General features: G+C 32.4%; 1 protein-coding gene across 1 annotated transcript; it reads left to right on the forward strand.

The window, feature by feature from the left end:
• The first annotated feature begins 1,494 nt into the window (after positions 1 to 1,494).
• On the forward strand, positions 1,495 to 8,455 carry LOC118193004 (uncharacterized). Its single transcript, XM_035364036.2, has 4 exons — positions 1,495 to 1,648; positions 3,366 to 4,154; positions 6,338 to 6,654; positions 8,224 to 8,455. Exons 1-3 carry the CDS (start codon positions 1,640 to 1,642, stop codon positions 6,617 to 6,619), a joined length of 1,080 nt encoding a protein of 359 aa, XP_035219927.1. The 5' UTR covers positions 1,495 to 1,639; the 3' UTR covers positions 6,620 to 6,654; positions 8,224 to 8,455.
• The last annotated feature ends 13,513 nt before the right edge of the window (positions 8,456 to 21,968 follow it).

A 21,968-nucleotide genomic window follows, 5' to 3' on the forward strand; every position in this document is an offset into this window, starting at 1 on the left:
ATAAAGTAATTGATACCTGCATAGTAAATAAAATGACATGTAATTCCAAATTTTGATGTATAATTAATGCTTTTCAAGAAGCAAAAATATTCTGTCGAGGAAAAACTGACATAAATTTACATTTTTTACGGGTTAACTATATTTTTAATATTTCAAACTGACCCCCTTCCTTTCCACATACAGCAAATTAAGTCTATAGTTAAAGATTCAGAACGCTAATTATTAGCTTGGTATTATTTTTAGATGTATTTGAAGAAACTTATGTTTTTAAGATTGATTTCTAAATTACACACATGCACAATTTTAAATACTAATTTGAATTAGTATAACAACAGAGCTTATTAACAGCTTATATAATTTAGACATGAACTAATTAAAATAGTTAATAACTGAAAATGCATTTTGCTAATGGGTTTGATAATTTAAGAGCTGTTAGTTTTTTAAAACTTTCAATCAATACATGCTAAGCCAGTGATTCGCAAACTATGATACCAACATTTTTAAAGAAAATCAAACACAACTTTTCTTTTATTTCTTAAAATTTTAAACGAAAGGAGAAAGTAATTTCTTAATTCTGGTAACCAGGACTTCACGGTGCATTTTGTAAAATCTTTACCTGTGTAAGCATAGTTCTTTGATCAAAATGTACCTGTATTAGTAGTACTACACGCTAAAATTTGGAATTGAGCTTGAATTTGATATTTTAAGTTGGTGAACGTGGTCAAAGAGATATATCATACCATGGAGCCACATACTCTCACAGGAAAATGTCTTCGAGAATTCACAGTTTTTATCAATTTCCAAAAAATTTTTCTGATTAAAATTATGATTTTTCTCGTTAAAAATTTTATTTACCAAAATTTGCGTTTAATTTTTTTTGTTCTTTGATTTGCAAATAATTCTCAAAGAAAATATGTAACAGGTTTTAATAATATTTCATAATAAAAAATTATATATCTTACTTTATTTTATCAACTGTTTATAACGGTTCTCCATGAAAGATAATGTTAAGGCTCTAAAAATAGGATTATCAAAAATATGTTTGAGACATTTTAGTACAAGTATGCTTTTATAATGCCTTAAAAATAGCTCAGAAGTTTCCAGGTAATTAATAATAAACACCTATTTAAACTTCTCTGAAAAAGATTTATCTTACGGGAGCATTAGATTTTAGTCATGTCCAATTGATATAATCTACGAAATGTTTGATGTGCCTATATCATTAACGACACTAAACTAGTCTAGCTTAACACTAAACTAGTCATTCGTCTAGTTTAATTGTTGTTCCTAGTAGAAAAGTATACATATTTCATGTTTTACCTCATCGAAATAATTTCACTAATTGCTGTTAAGTGCTTAATATTATAATTTGCGAACAGTCCCCTATTAGACGTCATCTTATCTTCCCCCTTTTATTGTCCTCGTAGTCCAGATTCAGTGTGTCCCCCGCTCGCCCCCGGTTGGGCCCGAGAGAGTGGCCCGCTTGAAACAGAGTATTCGATGTCCACGCCCTTTTTCGTAACCTGTCATAATTTTTCACTCACTATATAAACCCTGAGACCGACTCTATGGCCAAATTCATCATCGCAGGTCAGTTCCTGATAACCAGTCACCAGTTCCTTTCTCTGAAACAGCCATAATGATGAAAGTAAGTGAAAGTCAATTTCTTAAAAAGTCCAATCACTTTATTTTTAATTAAATGAAAAGTTTAAAAATCCGTTCTTATTATTAGGAATAATATGTTAAATAACCTGAGAAGAGTATTTTATCTTAGTCTATTGCTTATACGATCACTAAAAATTATCTTCCAATAATAAACTTTAATGAAACCTGTTAATTCTTAAAGAATCTAATAGGACTATAAAAATACATTATTACGCTTTATTTTAATAACGTTGACAGATTAAATGCTAATCTCTTCTCTAAACCTATATTTTAAAGCATGTAATAATTTAACAATATGTGTATTAGAAATCATATGATACAGTCTAATTAGGAACTAGTGAGAGATAATTAAACTAATATTTACGGATTAAAACTAGATTCCGTGTAACTAGTTATTCTAATGTTAAACTCGTATGAAATATTAAGTATAGGATGGAAAAGTAATTTTATTTGATTCCATAGAAAAAGGTATTGGAGGTCTAGATGTTGGGGCCATCACCATTTTAGTATTAAAGAGAAACGTTTGGGCCACTAGCGGCCGAGGAGTAAAACCCGCTGAAGACAAGTAGTTCGGTCCTGGGCTCGAATCCCGGCGAACGTGCTGACTGGCTTGGCGCTTTCGTGGGTTTCAATAAGTAAAAAAAAAAAGCTTTTTTTTAATTGCAATAAGTTTAAATAACTGTGAATGGATAATGTCTCTTGGTATTTGAATATAAGTTTAATTTTATTGCATTATTTATCTGTAATATTTATAAAAGTAGCAATTTAATTTAATGGTAATCGATTTAATAAAATTTAGTTTGAAATATGACAACTTTATCACTAACGTAAATACGAATTGTTAAATACAATAATATTAGAGGCAAAAAACCTAAAAAAAAAAAAAAATAACAAGCCACTAATGAAAGTGTAGCTATCTAGCCGTTATTTTCGAATAATTTACATCAACGCATCTTAATAAATTTAATCCTCTTTCCTTTATATATGTTGTCGGCAATATCATACTTTATCCGACAATATCACAACTAGAAAAATTACCAGTCATGCAGATGCATTCCAAAATAATTTCAAATAGTAGGTTATTCCATCTTTGCCTTTTTAGAATTTAAATTTTGAAATAGTTATTTCATACTTCCATCATATATGCCCCTGGTGCCAGAGCTTTACAATTAATATCATCAATCATAGGTTTTTGCATTTGTAGCATCTAGACAAACCTACCTGATTAATGGTGCAAGTTTTAATTTGGAAAGCACATTTTTGAAAATATTTGTGAAAATAGAAAGGTTAATAAAACTGATTATCAAAGAGCCCCCGTTATAATCTGAACATAACATTCTTGTGTAATGAGCTATATTTTAATCTCAGCATTGCATACAAGCATTCATTCTACCACTAATACTTACCAGTTCTATCTCTTTATACAAGAGTGTTGAATACAATTCCTCTTAATTAAACTGTGTATTAAGCACTAAAATTGTATAAAACTCAGCTGGTTTACGCAATGTTTGAATTATAAGTCCTAAAACTCATAATTGAAGCTTATTATACGAGTGATTTGGAAGACTATTAAAAATCGCTGTTACGAATGCACACTAAAATATTAGAAATAAGTGTACCACAAACAATATAAAAATAGGTTTATTATGCGACATAATACATCAAAAGATGTAACATATCTAAAAATGTTTTTTCTATAGATCCTCCTCCTGCTTTTCCTAATTGGCTTAGCTTCAGCTCAGTATGGATATGGAGGGGACTCCGGGGGTTATCGTCCTGACGGTGTGAGAAACCGTTACTTCATTCTAGGTCACGGAAAGGTTGGCCCTATCTCTACTTCACTCGGAAGCAGTATCTACGGACCATCTGCAGGGTATGGCGACTACAGAGCTTCAGGAAACCTTGGATCTTCTGGATCATATCACAGTAGCCCTGCTGTATCTTCTTATTCAGCCCCGGTGAGTTACCGCCCAGTAGTCAGCCATGGTGGATACGGAGGTGGATACGGGGCCGGTAGTGGTTCTTCTTATGGTTCTGGATACGGAGGTGGTGCAGCCTATGGTTCCGGATATGGAAGCGGTGCCTCTCAGGGATCCGGATATGGAAGCGGTGCCTCTCAAGGATCCGGATACGGAAGTGGTGCTTCTCTTGGCTACGGGTCTAGTGGTGCTTACAGATCCCAAGGTAGTTCTGGATATGGCGGTGCATCTTTAGGACATAGTGTATATGGACCATCTGCAGGATATGGAGCTTCTGGTGGTTACGGATCTTCTGGTGGGTCCGCTGGGTACAGGTCCGTTGCTCCAGTTAGTCACACTTCTTACGCCCCGGCTGTCAGTCACCAAACCTATGCTCCAGCTGTTAGTCATGCCGCCCCCGTTTACAGATCTTATGCTGCTCCAGCTGCCAGCCATGGACTCTACGGACCCTCAGCAAATTATGGTTACAGTGCTCCAGCACATTCTTCATATGGTAGCCATGATGATTATGTGAGTATTTTACGAAATGTTTTATCTTTATTTATTACAAGCTCTAAAAATTATTTCATTTATTAATTTTTAGTGTTATCTTAGTAGAATAGGTGTCGATTGCATTTATAAAAGGAATATTCTAATTAACTCAAAATTCATTTCTCGGTATAGCTGATCTTGTTAAAAGAAATCGGTCCTCTTTAATGGTAAAATACATAAACAGCTTCATCTTCAGTATTAAATATACAGCAGACAATATGCTGAATTAAGAATAATAACAAACGCTGGTACTTGTATATCATTTGAAGAAAGGTGGAATTTTAGAAAACTTTGACACTGTATTTGTGCTCTTTAAACAAAATGTCATAAACTAAGAAGTGAACCTAATTTCGTAGATACTTATAATTTCATTACGATTGTTTCTTGAATAACGTGACTACAAATATATGATAATATAAATATAAATATTTCATTTGTATAAATATTAATATTTCATTCGATAAATAGGTTTTTAAATTATTTGAAGATTTTGACATTTTAAAAAACTTGCACACTAAACTCATCAGATAGAAATAGTTTTAAAAATACGTTAAGAATACCTGAATATTTTAATAGTGCCTAAAGTAGTATTATGATGTTACCACATTTAACTACCTGTGAGAATGCATAAATTTTCAGAGTAATGATCTTGTATTTCTCCTACCATTGAAGGTTTGTTATCCGAAACATGTTTCTTTGGAAACTGTAACCCGGCTAGCTAAGTGGGTCTTTTTGAGAACGTTTTGAAACTGAACCGAAACTGTTTAACTCAAACCTTTGGCTGTCGCACGCTTTCTATAAAAAACTGGTTTTGTCATGAGTGAAGCAATCAGATATCCCGAAAGAAAGAATTCTGTGAAATGTTTTCTTTCAAAGCACTGTTCAGGGTAGCTTCTAACTAATCAAATAGAAATCAATTAATTTCTTCAGAATAGGAATCAATTAATTCAATAGAATAATCGATAAATTAGTACATGAAATAAGTAGAAAATAAATGAATAATTACCTAAATTACGGGTTTTAATATGAACATATTTTAACTTGCTTAGATTTTCTTCATATTCTTTACTTTTTTGTAGCCCCACCAATGACCGAGTGGTTAAGACCGCTGAAGGCTGATAGTTCGTCCTGACCTCGAAACCCTTCGAACGGGATGGCTGCCTTATGGATTTTCATGGCTTATCCCATGTGTAATGTGACTAAGAGCCAATTTTCCTTAGAAAGTGTTCTACGAACATCTGTCCCCTTGGACAGATAATCCCCATGAGCTTTAACATATTTTTAGTCAAACAATACAAATAATACAGTACTTAACATGTATACAGTACTTAACAGTAAAACATGCTCAATTCATGGTTAAGGATTGTTTAAGATACCTGCATACACGTCAGGCCGAAAGAGCTTGTCCATATGAATTTACAAAAGTTATACGTGGATTTTGACAGCAAGAGACCTTAAGGCGCTTAATTCCCTGCTATATTAAAAAGTTAACCATATTTGCTAGTTGTAAGAATTAATCAAAATAGAAATAAATTAATTCAATAGAATAATCGATAAATTAGTACATGAAATAAGTAGAAAATAAATAAATAATTACCTAAAATATATGTACCTATAAACATAACATTTATTATGATAAACATGTTTGTTGAAATATAAAATTGCAATGGAAACTTTTTTTCCATTTATGTTACGAATTGCAAATACTCTTGAACAATGTAAGTTATCCTGTAGATGAAACATATTTAGTTATCCTTACGGGTCTTAATATGACAGTACTAATATGACACTTTAGTATGACATTGCTGTGAAAGATCATTTCTATGAGCCTCAAAATAATAAGTTTGCTATTTCAGTGGAGGTGGGGAAGACAGTATGGATGCATATATCAGATGAAAACAGTTACATCCATAACAGTCCTTTAATTACTCATTGTATTGTTATTTCGACTATGAAAACTACGATTTCTTACCTTACCTGCCTTAAATAATTTTTATTAATTCGGTTAGAAGATCCACAGAAAACCACCAGTCGTTTTCAAGTTTTATGGTACTTACCTTTTAGGAAAAGGAATATGCAGATATATTAGCTTTGATTATATATTTTTAGAATTTTCACATATCACATTCTTTTAGGAAAATTAATTTGCACCTTGCATTTAGGCTCAACCTACCCCTTACGATTTCGGCTACCTCACCCACAACGAGCATGGAGATCAGCTGTCCAGACAAGAGAGTGGAGATGGTCATGGAAATGTAAGAGGTAGCTACGGTTACAGAGACTCTTACGGACTCTACCGTCATGTTGATTATGTTGCCGATCACCATGGATTCAGAGCCAATGTAAGGACGAACGAGCCTGGAACCGCTCCTCAAGATCCCGCAGATGTTAAAATGCAGGTTGAACATGGTGGATATGGTGGAGGCTATGGAGGTGGTTATTAATTTACGAAGCTTTCAGATATTGGCAGTTTGAAATGGTAAGTTGTAGCAGAACTTTCTTCGTCTTGCATAAATATGTTAAGAAAGATAATAAAACTCTAAAGTAATGAGGTAATATTTAGCTCTTTTAATCGCACAAGCTTATAGCTTTGTATTTCTAAGGTTTCTTAAACTATTTAATTCAGTACTTATTAATTATTAATTACTATCACACTCTTTATAGTGCTGGGTATGCTTGTTATAGTACTGGATATACTCAACTTACTAGATAATTTATGAGTTTATAAACAATGCTGTTATTTAATATTTTTAAATAATACTCTCCATTTTGCTTCTATGTAAAATGAAGCATATGAAACCGTTTACTTTTAACGACATCCTCCATGCTCAGTTTTCTATTTAAAATGAAATAGTAGATGAGCTTTCTTTCAAGATTGTGAAGGTGCTCATGAATCCAAATTGCTCATTTCAATAAGGAATGATGCATAATGGTCTTTTTATAATTCCATACAAAAGAAACCTAGTTACATTAAATACGATCTATGAAGATGTCAAGGTTTCATAATCATAATCATCTCAACAAATTATCTTCGTTAATAGTAGAAATAAAAGACGAAAAAAATGCAATGCAGACTTCTTAAAATCATTTAATATTTATTTACGAAATATGGAAGAAGTTTGGTGGATATTTTGAACGCATGGTGAAGCTTTAATCAAACACTTATTCTTCCCAGATTTTTATAGCAATTACTACCTTTATGTGAAGAGACAACAACTTATTATACATAAATTCGACCAATTAAAAAAAACTTTCCTAATAAACCTATATATACTTTTAACTTACTAAAAGGCGTAAAGTGCAATGAATGCAGAGCTTACATTTTGTACTGAGATCATGTTTCATGTACATGTACGAAATTTGAAGTACTCAGTGTTAATGATAAAATAATGTATACCAGATAAAGCTAGATTCCATCAACGCTTAACGGCTAGCCTATCCACATATGCTGATAACAAATTAGTATGCAGGCTTGTCGGTTCTAAGCAATGAAATTCTCCGTCATATTGATTACATTGTAATTTAGAGTTATCATAAAGATGAACGAGTCCGAAATTGATTCTTAATTCTCCGCTGATCTAAATGATTAGTCAGTTGGTTATCAGTTTTAGCAAGATAAAAGAAAGCTTAAGCCATCATATGAAGGTCGAACTTGATTATCAGTTCAGTTTTGCTTTAATTTAATCAATATTTAAGAAAATAGGTGAAAATGCACAAATTTGTTCTGCACAGAATTATTTTGGCCTTTATTGCTTACAGAGGAATGTTTAATCCTTCCCTTATGAATTGGATATGGAAAGAGCAATCTAGAGAATTGTATTGAAACACACTGCTATTCGTACTAAACTCTAATGCGTAACAAATTGCGTTTTAAACAAAAAGCATTTTTGTTAGATTATATTAGTATATTTCTGTATTACATAATGCAATATAAAGTAAATAAGCTCAAATATAGAATGAGAGTAAATTTTTTGACAAAGTAATAAACATGCAATGATTCTGGATTACATTTGCGGTATATTTTGTTTATAAATCTATTTTTTCCCAGGTAACAAGAAGCTAAAGCCTCATGCTGGTGGTGAGATAGTCAAATGAGATGACAAGGAGAAACTGTGCATAGATTATAACAAACATGTGATTTACAGTTGCTGCACTGCCTTTCAGAACAATTAATTAATTATGGGTATTGTCACCTCTAAAGAACAAATGTTATTATTTAATGTTGCGTGTGTTGTATTCCTTGTATAAAGCTTTTAAAAATAAATATATGAAATATTTTATATTTTGTGTCTTATAAGTGTTTTATTATTTTCAATATGAGTTCGAATTTTGGAACATATATATACAGAATAAATGCAATGTATAAATTAGAAGATGGTATAATCCTTTAAATTAATTTTTCTGAATGTTTCACGGGTGATATAAACGTAACGTTTTTATTTAAAGGCCTTTATAGATTTTTTTAATGTTTTTTACCAAATGCATAGAAAAGAATTGATAAAAAACGTAGTAAGTAATAGTTGTAAATTCTGACAGTTGTAAAAATATATTCATTGATACACTATAGAGTTTCATGAGCCAAAAACAAGACTTAAGTTGTAGAGACATTAGGATTTTTAGAAGCAGGCAAGATGAAAAATTAGCAAACGCCTTCGCCAGGAATCGAACCACAGACCTCTGAAATACTGGCTCAGCGTGCTTACCACTAACACCACAAAGGCACGCTAGGAAGGTTGGAGAAATACCTCATATACTCCACCTTTTAAAGGGCGACTGGGGTTTTCAGGGGATCCATTCGCCAAATCCTGAGTAAGGAGAATCATCATCCAGCATTCTTTTTTTAGTTCGAGTGCCACTTGTAGAGACATTAAGATTTTTGGAAGCAGGCAAAATGAAAAATAAGCATACGCTTTCGCCGGGAATCGAACCATGGACCTCTGAAGTACAGGCTCAGCGTGCTTACCACTACACAACGAAGGCACGCTGGGAAGGCGCGAGAATTACCTTATAAGTTTACAACAAGAATTTAAACTTTCACAGAGTTAATCTTCTACAAAAGTATTCTTCATTCGCACAAATTTTTTAAAACTAAATATAGTCATATGCTTCATTCCTCACGTTATAGGGTAATATATATGAATTAAACTACACGTTTCTTTTCGGAGGTCATAACAAAAATGCCTTAAAGATCATAGCATTCAAAATTATTAAAACAAATCTGATGCTAGATTTAATTTTTTTCTAATCGTATGATACAAAAAAATGTGAAGTGGGTAGAGAATTAACAGAAACGTAAGAGGTAGAAATAGATGCATTTAAATTTGAAATCTATTTACTGATAACTAACTATTTTAAATTCAATTTTATAGCATGCTGAGTATATTTTTGTATTCATTTCTAATTCTATATCTTCTACTTAATTATTTTGTGTGTTGGGCATTAGTTTAAATTTCATATTGTGACATATGCATTCGGAAGTAAATTATTCAATAAAGATGGATCCAAACTCATGCAGTTTAAACGTTAACTTTTGAAAAACCATGCCAACAAAAGCTTATGTCTGTAAATTTCAGCTTTTATTAGGAAATGCGATCAAATTCAAAGATATATGCCTAAATTTAAGCAGTCATAAACTTACTTGGATGAAGCAATATAGGCCTAAAACATTCAAATGTTAAATGATTAAAATCTTAGAATTCTGCCATGAGGTTAAAAACTTTAATTTGGGGCAAATTACAATACGGATATTCAATTCATAATAATCAAAACTGATGTAAATTAAGCTCATTCCATAATAAATATTTTTCATCCGGGACATAAATTTGGAAACTGTAATAAGAGATAATTACTAGAATTTTGCTTAATTATTCTGTGAAATTTATGTTAACCTGAAATAAAGGAATAAAATTTAAATGAAATACTTAAAAAAATGAAATACTTAAATTATAATTATTATTAAATCCATAGATATTTATGAAAAGTGTTCGAAATCGTGTTTATAAACATTTACAGATACTTGCTATACTCATTTGTCAATTTAATATTCAGGATGAAGAGAAAAATGAGGTACTTGGTCGATCTGAACAACTTAGGAGCAGCGCCGAATTAAGTAAAGAATACAAGAAATTAGTTACAAAAAGAGTTATAACAAGCCAAAGAAAAGTTAACTCTGAATTAATCAGCTTAATACTTTACATGCCTGTTTTACGCATTTTAGAAAATTGAAATCAGCGTTTTTAGTATCTAATTAGTCCGAAGAGGATTTGTTCCTGAAGGACTATTGTTTTCGTTTTGCGATTTTGCTTTGAATCACTATAAATGTCCGTTTCACTTTGAAAACTGTTGCCACCAAATATTGGAATCCTGCATTATATTTGAACAAATTAAATAATGAAAAATCTGCATAAATGTATGTGTATTTCTCGCATTGTGATAAAACAACGGTACATAGAGTCATCGAATTTTGAATTGACGTAATCCTACTGCGAATATGGGCATCTGAAAGCCCAAATTTGGAATTAGTTTTATTATCGATTTCATATTTTGTAAAACTTTAACGAATTTTTGATTAACAAACTCAACGATTCGAAGGCGAGCAATGGCAACAAACTACGGGGGGGGGAAACCCTTTTTATATCTAGCTCGCGGAACTGTGTATCGGAAATTCTAAAAATAGGCTCATTTTAAAGTTATTTTGCGACATTGCAATTTATGGTTTAAGTGCGAAGAACATGATCTTTAATAAATAAAGATAAAGCACAAAACGTTTAAAAAAAAAATATTTCGACGTAATTTAAAATCTGAAACCTTTCAGTTTTTTTTTAATTTTTAATTTATTTTCTCCTAATATAGAGAGTTATATTATAGGGTATTTCTCCCGCCTTTTTGGCGTGCCTTCGTAGCGTGGTGGTCTGCACGCTGGGCGCGCATTCTAGAGGTCCGTGGTTCGATTCCCGGCGAAGGCATTGCTATTTTTGATCTCTCCTGCTTAAAAAAAATTCATATCTGTATGTTCAAATTAGTTGATGAAAAAAAAACAGACTAAGTGGAATTTTATGTTATAGAAGCTCAAACTAAATTAACAATAGACAATCAAATAACGTTATTTCATTCTTATAATTGTTGTAGTTTATTTTCATAGTATTTTGAACAAAGCTTGTTTTGATTTTTACTCCTATGTACGAAATAAAGTAAGTACTATAATCGCAAAAAATTTTGGGTATCACATTTCAACAAAAATGTCCATTTTGACCGCTTTCGAACCCATTCGAACGATGTTTTTGAGTGACATGTGGCCGTACGGACAGAATAAAGGAATTGTTTTTTCAAAAATGCATTGTAAAATGGATTCAAAAGACGTAAGAGTTTTTTTTTTTTTTTCTTTTCTGTGTGACATCTGTACGTGCGTACGCACCGTATGTATGTATCTCGCACGTTTCCAAAACGAGGAGATTTAGAACGTCAAAAATTTTGTATAACTGACTACTATAATATGCAATTGTGCACCTCTCTATTTGGTAGCAATCGACCTCATTAAACGTACATATATTTACTCTAAAAGTTATTGTGCATTTTGAAAAGTGTAAAGTGTAATTTTTGCTTTAAAAGTTGTTGAATTAAGTTGTTTTTATGTTCCGATTAAGATTTTTATGCATTTAGTCAATCTACGTGCAATAGTTGTTTAATTATCAAGAATTTAATAGTTTACGTGGTGCTAAGGCTAACGAGGCCGCCATTTGTTTACATTTGAAGCTCTTAGTAGAGTATCGAATTAGTTCAGTTTGTACACGAACTTCAATATCTTTTTGTTGAGTTGGATCAAAAGTAAACTTTCATTTTGTGCACCGCAAAATCTGTCTTCCTGGCTGGTTAAATTGCTTGTTTTCGAGTACAGAATCTAATTTTAACTGTAGACCTTCTTTATTTTATTTGTTTTACCTGTATTTGGGTTTTATTTATTTTTTTATTATTATTACAATTTTTAATGAAGATGCTTTGAGTTTTTTTTTATGTATTTTTGCCTTGGAGCAAAGTGGGAACTGCATTTAATTGAATGACAAACGTATGAATTTCGAAGAAATAAGTTTAAGCCAAATGGAGCAAATAAATGTGTGCAGTTTAATTATTTATATAATCTTGATGCGGCCAATTGCAACCAAAAAGGGAGGTACACAACTACATGCTAGAGCAGTTCTATGTACAAAACTTCAAAGTTCTGGGGCTAATTGCTTTTGAGTCATGTGAGATTCGTATGTACGTGCATATGTATGTATGTATTTCGTAACAGACGTCACGAAAAAATCTCTTCTGAATCCATTTTAAATCAATTTTAGAATCCATTTTGGAAAAAGGTTCTCTTGATTCTACCCTTAGATACAGATGTCACGCACAAATATCGTTAAATTGCATTCGATAACCGTCAAAATTCATATTTTGTTTGAAATATGATACCCGGAATTTTTCGTGATTACAATACTTCCTTTACTCCGTACAAGGAAGTAAACATTTAAATAAAATGATAGATAGTTATATAATTGTTCACTTTAATATTGAAACAGAGTAGAATTCTAATCATCTGGAGCTTATTTTTTCTGAAAAATACATGTACCCAATCTGAGTCATTAAAATTTAAGCTCGTTGTTATTGCAGTTACCTATTTTTGATTTTTTCGGGATTTATTTAGTACCAAAATATAAAAGAATATAATGTGTACTTCTAATGCAATTTCCTGAAACAAAGCAAATGCATCTTTCACTATTTGCCTACAGCTGATCTAAATCGTAAAATTTCGATTCCGCACGTTAGAACATGGCCCTTTTGGAACTGTTTATAAGAAATATGGATTTACCAATAGTGATCATTGTGTCTTCAGATCATTAAATATTAGAATGTCCATTAACGAAACAATACCATATTAAATTTCCTGTAAATTCCATATTAAAGTTTTCCTGTTTCCTACCATTCCTTTCAAAAGATTCCTTACTAAGCAAAGCCATCTTGTTCTTAGTTTTAGCTAAGAAAGCGCAAATTTCCCAAAAATACTATGGGAACAATTTTTTTTTTTCATTTTAATGTAAAACCTCTCCTTGTATTACATACCTGGATTTGTGTACTTTTGATATATTGACTTAATTTCTTTGACATATTTTAATATACACGTATATATACGTTCTTACAGATATCACAAAAAATATTTTAGGCCGTATATAAACGTCCTTGCCGCTTAGAGGGTTAAATATCTCTATACGTAAATCTACTGAAGGGAATAACTTTATGTGAGAAGTTTTTTTCAAAACATCTAGCCAAGATATTGGATCGGATCCATCAACTGCCGAACGGTAAAGAGGCTGGAAACTGGCAATTCTAGCTGCTTCAAATCCTGGCGAACCCACCAGCGGCCGAGCGGTAAACGCGCGGGACACTGATAGTTCTGTCTGGGCTTCGAAATTTTGGTGAAAGGGCTTACTGCATAAGTGTTTTCGTTGGTTTCCCCATGTATAAAGTGTATACGAACAAGTTTCCCTTATATAGCCTTCCACGAAGGCATCCCTTTTCTTAGGCAAATAGCTCTCGTGTGCTTCACCATAATTAAAAAAACCAAACCAAACCCAATCCTGACGCACGGGCTGTTTACATGGGGTCTTTCGTTGTTTTCTCCATGTGTAATGTAGATAAATGATAGTTTTTCTGTGAAATGAAATTCATCTTCCAAAGCATCCCTCGCCTTGCAAATATCTTTATGCGCGTCGGCAACTCTTTCCTCAAAAAGCCTTTAGGCCGAGTTGGGGAATCCACTAAAGTTGCCGAAATCGAGTTCATTTTTACGCAGGAAAAACAGCTCCAGTAGAATATTACCTGAATCGCCCATATTTTAATGCATGCGTAACGAAACAGAACTTTTTTTTTCCTTTTTTTCTAATTGAAATTCCTAATAGAAAAGAAAATATTAAGTTTACGATCTCGTTGAATTTATGTGGAGGATGTGTAAAACTCTAGAAAATGTTTTGAAGTTATTCTTGCAGCAAATGCAGAATTATAACCACCAAAAGATTTTTGTGTTTAGAATGGTGTTCTTTTGGTGAGAATTTGGCGAAGTAGTTGATCCCAGATCAACAAGTACCTATGCTTTAAATTTAATAAACGAAAGAATTCAAATATTTCATTTTGATGAATATATTTTGTTTCATTTTTATAAGATCTTAGAGTATATTAAGAAGAATCTCGATCGGTAATTACGCTTAAGGATTTGCGTCACAAGCGATTCAGGTGATCTGCTGTATTCTTCTAGCATTAGAGACAATTCAGCTTATCTCTGTTTTTCTCCTTAGGCTATATATAGCTGTTTATTCTGCCCCAAGAGCCGTCATTTATTCCAATAATATTATTAAATAATTTAGCTCAATAATATAGTTTTATTTATTTCCATGAATGATTCACTTATTTCAATAACGTCTCCTATTTCATTGGGTTAGTCAATTATGATCTTTACGAAATCATAGCACATACCAGTACTCATCATGTTTCCATTAACTGAAATGACTTGAGTTTTGTTTCAAAGATTTTAAATAAATATGATTAAAGTAAGTTTGGGGAGAACAATTTAATTTTTCGGAAACAATAAGGAATTACTTTTTTTGAAATTTTTAAAAGTTTTTATAATAATCCTATAGGTATGTAAACAAGGAAACATTTAAATTTAATACTATCCTTTTGATTTCAAACTCTGAATATCTATTTGTGTAGATTAAGCGAACTTGAAACTCTGATTGGGTAATAATTGCAAAAACAATACTTCACGGAAGCAGAATCTCTTCTGGACTTCGTTTCTTCAATAATCACCAAATTCTATTTTTGAGAAGCATGAGTTTGCAGCTTAAAAATAGAACAAATACTATTCACGTATTTCCTATTCGTGAGACATCAGTTTGGTATTTTATGTAACATGGAAACGCCCAAAGTTTTAATCTTGACACAAGCCGTAAAATTCCTGCGGGCATGAATATTAAAGCAAACATACAGTAACTGCATATAGACTAAGCTCTGGAAAAACATAAGTACATTGTGGTAATTTCTGAAGAAAATATTTATCTATTTTTTATTATTTTTCATATAATTGAAAGAGATTATTATTTTACTGTAGGCCATAGGGTTTTTTTATCGTATATATATATATATATATATATATATGAGATTACAATCAATCTGTATGCGATAAAGATAAAATCACAATAATTTTAATTCGGTCATACATACACGTAATATAAGAGCCCAACTGCAATAGCGGAAAAATATTTATTCATGAAGTGATGACTTCAGCGTATAAAACATTTAATAGTGATGTAGGGTTATTAACTAAGTGTTGGGGAGCCTAGTGAACAGCTAAGCGAATAAACGCTTAAGTGCAGTAATAGAAACGTAAACTGAAGAAGGGTTAATTACCCTTTTTTGCTCACAATAAAGATATGCCCTTTCTCAAAATGTACAGCAAAGTACACCACAGCAAAGTACCAAGGTGTACACCAAAGTCTCCATTTGGTCTTAAACTAAAAAACTTTAAGAAATAAGAATTTAACTAATGACTAACTAAAGAAATTTAGCCGAAGCTAACACATTTCTAACTAGTTGGCCCCTAAATATCGAATTTGCTAGCGAAGTTATCAAGGGTACGTAATACGGCCGAGCGTAGTAACAGCATACAGAGACGTGGCCAAAAGGCAAACGCGCGTTATTCAGAAGCTATTATTATCTCTCTCGTAGTCAGTGGAACTTCGACTTAAATACTACTCCTCCTCATTCGCATTAAACGCGATTCTAAAAACTCATTCTGGTAAGGAATTGTAAGCTGAAGCTAGGAGAGATAGGAAAGGTGCATAAACTTAAAAATAACTGTTATAAACTTAAGATAAACCTTACAGTGTGATACTAAAATTTATCGCTAAATTAATGTTATGATAGTTATTTTTATTATCATTATTATCAAAAGCTCTGAAAAGGTTTCTCAAGATTTCACTAAGAAATTTTTTATACTGTCAAATTAAAAAGTCTCGCTACTTGAGTATTTTTAGCAAGCCTCTTTCTGCAAATGATCTACTGAAATAAATGCACAAGCATGCCTTAAAAAATTAAATCTTTTCATTACCAAATAATTGCATTGAGGTACCACGATGCTTAGTTTAAAATAATATCACATAAAGTTTATTATGCTAACACGTTATTTTTATGTAAATTCGTTTTTGTATCTTCTACTTTTGTCATCAGCCGTCACCAGAACGGAGATCAGGTGATAGCTAGTAAATTTATAGTTTAGGAGTGATGGGGCAATTAGTCAGTGAAGATTATTAGATTCAGACACCACCGAGGCAATATGAATTTTTGTAGGGGGGGGAAGAATTCCCATTATATGGACCCTAGTTATTAATAGAAGGAACTTCGTATGATGAAGTATCTAATTAAGTATTTCATTAACGGAAACACCATAAGTAGTGAGGCTAGTATTTGTTAATTCTTAGTTGTACTTCGAAGGCTTAACTTTTAATAAACCGTTTAATTAAGTTTTACCCTTTGCCTAGTTTCAGATTTCTATTTAATAAGAAAACAAAAATTCTTCAAAACAAGGAAGGGTCAAATAGGTGGATAATTAAGCTACTTTACAATCGCATCGATTTATTCCGCCGTATGGCATCGTTTCATTTAATAGCTTGTTCTCTGTCAATATCGTTTTAGGCTTTGAAAGGAATTTGAATGTCATTAAAAACATACATACATATCTATATCCGTAAATAAAAATTGCATATCCTTTTAGGCTTACATTTACCAAATCTCTGGAAAATCAAGATGTAATAATTAAATAATTAAATCAGAATTTTTGGTTAAAAGGCCAACAAGAAGAACATGCATCAAAATTTGAACAAAAACTAAAACAATTCGGTAAGACAATATAACAAAAATAGTATAATAAAATAATATAATAATACAAATGATTTAAAATTACTTTAACACTTTCAAGAAGCAGCAGAAAATTTTCAGTACAGCCACGTTTCTGTATTCTATCTGGATGTTTATAAATACACGAAGTAAATCAAAAATAAGAGTCCAGCAGATCTTCCAGAAACTTGGAAAACAGGCTCTCTTGTTCATGGCTCACTTAATCAAATGATAACAGAATATTGCCAAAGTAAGACTTAAAATTAGACAAAAAAAAAAAAAAAAAAAAAAAAAAAAAAAAAAGGTTCGTTAGTGTAATGGAGACTTTTTCCAGAAAGTTTTGGCCAGGAAAAAAATATGCAGAAGTCTTTTTTTGCTTTTTTGCTTAAGAGCAAAATGGGTTTCTATCTGATCGCCCTTGAAATCGATAGAGTTATTCAAATTCGACTCGAAACTGATATTGTCTAATTTTTAAATGATTAACTAAATTCAAGCTGTCTGGTAACCTAGTCCTTTACTTGGCGAATTTTTTTCTGTTATTTTTCAAATTTATAGTTTATTTTGAGCTTGTATAGCGACTGTATACTTTGTTTGGCAAATTTATTTCAGTTTTCAAAAATTCATTACGTAATACTTGTAAAACTTTGATCATATAAACCGAATTATTAATTTAAACTTTATATATACATTAAATCTTTTTCTTCATTCCCATTCTTATTTGCCAGTTTCTGTGACTCTATGTGTTCTACTTTCTTTTTCCTGTAGCATGCTTTCCTGTAGCTTTCACTTACGTGGAATAGGAGGTAGTGAGTTTTAATTTCAGGTTCATTCCTTCATATGAAAGGCTAATTTCAAATAAATGTCTAAGCATATTTATATATATGTCGCCTTCATAACTATTTTAAAACAAAATATGATGTTATACAAGAAAATTAAAGCTTTGATTTAAAATTAAAGATTTACAGGGGTGAATGAGAAAATGAGAAAGAGCTGCAGTATTCTCAAATAGAACAACTCGAGTGCACAGAACAGTCTTCCAACAACAACTGAGATAATGAATGCCTCCTTTCGTATTTCAGTCCCATGTAAAGAAATTACTGTGAAACCTTCTTCAGGAGTGAAATTCATTCCAAAAGATCGTTCATCACCAGAAATCTTCGTAAACCAAAATTATTTTGCTTTCAGCAATTAATGTAAAATGGTTGTTATCGTTGCTGGAAGACTCAAAGTTGTTTATTTAAACTTCAGGACAGTACTGCGCATATTCATAATACGAAACTTTGAATGTTAATCAATTTTTTCACAAATTTCCTGGATCAAAGATCTAAGATCATCGTCGCTATCCTTCCTTTGAAGATATTTCTTTCACACTTGTTTTTTGTTGTTGCTTCTGAAGTTATTCTAGTTCCTTTTTGTTCAGTCGTATCATCCTATAGTAACTCCTTCGTATTTTCGATGTTACCTTCTAAGCCCATGTTTTGGCGTACAAATATTATATCACAGAAAAAAACTTCCTCGGTATCAAATCCCTTCAAGTGTCTGTCTGCAGTTCTAGCTATCCCTAATTTCTTTCATGTCAAATTCTTGGTCCAGTAAGTCGTCACATGACCCCAAAGTTTTCTTTATGAGAACTAAGCAACATAAAATATTTAAATTCTGTATTTCACGTTTACCTCAAAACAGTTACCTCAAAACACATTTGAAGATTATTTGCTGCCGACATGAGGTTTAGTAAATAAACACATCGTCATCAATCGAGACGTTTTCTATTCAAGCAATTTGTTTGTGATGACAGGAGTTCGTGATATCCGCACTTCCGCCGTATAAAAGAAGGGTTAAGATGAAACTCTCATTATAGACCTTTGTGTGCCTTCTGAAACTACTTTGTCATTCCCTCGGGTTTTTGTTTTCTACACATTTAGTTAGAAGGTATTTCTCCCGCCTTCATAGCATGCCTTCGTAGTGTAGTGGTCAGCACGCAGGGCGCGTATTCCAGAGGTCAGTGGTTCGATTCCCGGCGAGGGCGTAGCTCATTTTTCAGCATTCCTGCTTCGAAATTACCTGATGTCTCTACATAGTGGATGTGTTTAACAGACCACCCACAGTCAGATAGTGTTCGGCTATCTTCCAATTTTTTCCATACTCACACGGACTGCAGAAAGAATCATTTCTAAAAGCAGTATATGATACTGTACAATGAATGTACTGCATTTTTTCATTACTCTATCGCCTTTTGAAAACGGGAGCTTCTTATTTTTACTTTAATCTAATCCTCGAAAATATTAATCTAAACGTTTTATTCGAGATTTAACGATACAAAGGAAGTGTATTACCGCATTCAGTATACAATTTTATATTAATAATTGAATTGTAAGGAATTATGGCATTCTTCTGAGAGTTACTTTTAGGTGTAAAATATTATTATATTAGTGAATTAGTGACTGCCCGTGGTTCAAATCCCGGCAAGGGTAAAGTTGAGCTTTCATGTTTCGTTAAACTTAATTGTTGTTTCATTTAACCTTCAGAATACTTTCCTGTAAACCAATATCAAATTAATTAAGTCACATACATCATAAGCATACCACATTAGTATAGCAATAACATTAACACTGCGTTTCAAGAGTATCTGTGGTAAGTTTCTGAATGCGTTACATGCGGATGAGGAATTACTACAATCTGTCATAATTTTATTCGCGATTTCTAAGTTTTATTCCTGTTGTAAATATAGAAATAAAGATGCTTTACTGCAATAATAAAGTAATTTAGAGATTGAGTAACTACCACTGGACATCGTTAATTACAGTACTTAATCAATACCACAGAAGGGATGCCAGATATAAGGTTTATTTTCTGTTCATATAATCCACCTGAAGAAGCTCCAGGTGGTAGCAAAGAGCTTTTTTAGAGCATTTGCGCATAATTTAAAAGAAACTCACACACCCGACCCCCCCCAAAACAAAGGCCTTTCAGCAGGAAGAAACGGTTTTGAGTGTTTCATGTTTTAGCGACCCACGCTAACGGCAAATGTCATTTCCTACGTTCTACAATAAAGTAATTAATAGTGTTGTGTTTGAGCCTTTGCCAGTCTTTGAAATCGCATCATTTGTAAGAATTCGGTGTTCGAAACTGGAAAGTAAAAATTTACCTTGTGTACATCATCGTACCTTTTCACTTTTCTCTCATTTTGTTCTTTTAATTAATTTTGAACTGAAGAGTTTTCTAGATTTAAAACTGGATACATTTACCTCAATTAAAACTACTTGATTAATATTTCACTCTCTATGGTTGTATAAGAAACGACAAAATAATATCCGCACTTCAAAAGAAAATACCAAAGTAGCGAGAGATATTACGCAGAATTTTAATTATGATTAGAATTTAATTATGAAAAGGACACGGTTCTCCATTTTGTATCATATTTACAAAGAACAAAATGTACCAATGTGTTGGAAAATTATAATAAACAACAAAATTGGGAAAAAAGTATTCGTACACCATGCATAACATTTTTTTCCCTATCTGCTTTACGCTAATTACATTGTAATTTGCTTGTAAATACATCTCAGAATAACAATAAAAGTCCAATGCTCATAACTGAAAATATTTTGTGTAAAGTTAATTTAACAGTACTTGTTAAAACATCCAAAATGCTTAGAAATATCCATGAACTTAAAAAAGATTCAGTGATGGATTACAAAAAGATGGGTTACAATAGCAAGACCTATGCAATCTAGTGCTTGTTTCTGTCTGTTTTACAATTTGCTTGCCTACATGTATACATGTCTGGAGGCTCCAAGGAGACAGCACGTCGCCTCCTTGCTTTCGATCTCGGCTTAGGGGCGGCCTTGCACCTGGTGTGATGGTTTCTCCCGCCATTGGGTACCCGACACACAAATCTCTAATTTGGATCAGCCGTAATTTGAACGCAGATCCACACATTTCTGACATCTTACGTCTAGTAGTTATGCCCTATATTCGAGGCCTGCCAAACACCATCTTCCAACAAAGTAATGCAAGACCACATGTTGTACGTCGTGTTCTGATCTTCCTCGATACACAGGGTATTTAATTGTTGCCCTGGATTGCACGGTCTCTAGATCTGTCACCCATTGAAAACATATGATCATGGGTTGCTGAAAGACTGACTCGCCACCCCTCTCTAGCTAATGCGGTTGATGAAGTAGGGCATAGACTTGAAGCAGCATGGAACGAGTCGCTCGTTTCTACCATCCAAGCCCCGTTCAACTCCATGCTTAACCGGGTGAAGGCCGTTTTAGCTGCCAGGGGTGGCAGCTGTTTCTACTAATTTCGCACCCTTGTAAACCCCCAAACTGCTTACAAATTTAATCATTTTGTCTTCATTAATCATGTTAGACTATTTACGTACAATAAATATCTTTTTTGTATTTCCTTTCCTTCATGGTGTTGCAATTGTGATGTTCAACAGTGTATATATAATATTATATAGAAATTAAACATTTCTATTAAATTTTAAATTGTTTAAGTGAACATGTGTGTGAATATTTTTTTCTGCCACTGTATGTTTACTGACAGTTTAGGAAATTTCAGCATTTTGTGCGACATAATCCATCTTGTTTGAAAACTGATATCATCTAAATGCCAACTTGCACAATAAATGTCTTTCTGAAGTCTTTCTTTTAAGTCCTTCATTAGTCTCCTGAGTCATAACTCTCAAAGGCTACCCTTGTAGTGCTCTTAGGTTTCCAAAAAAAGGTAAAAATTAAAATTCAGATTACCTACTTATATGAAAACAGCAAAATTGAAACGACGTTTAGAGACAAAATGATAAAAATATACATCCCGAAACCTACCGACAATGTGTTGAAGAAATGAATAAAGAAATTAAAG

This window comes from Stegodyphus dumicola, chromosome 3 (assembly GCF_044657685.1).
Source record: "Stegodyphus dumicola isolate Sdum_Otavi_A_Nest chromosome 3, ASM4465768v1".
NCBI lineage: Eukaryota > Metazoa > Arthropoda > Arachnida > Araneae > Eresidae > Stegodyphus > Stegodyphus dumicola.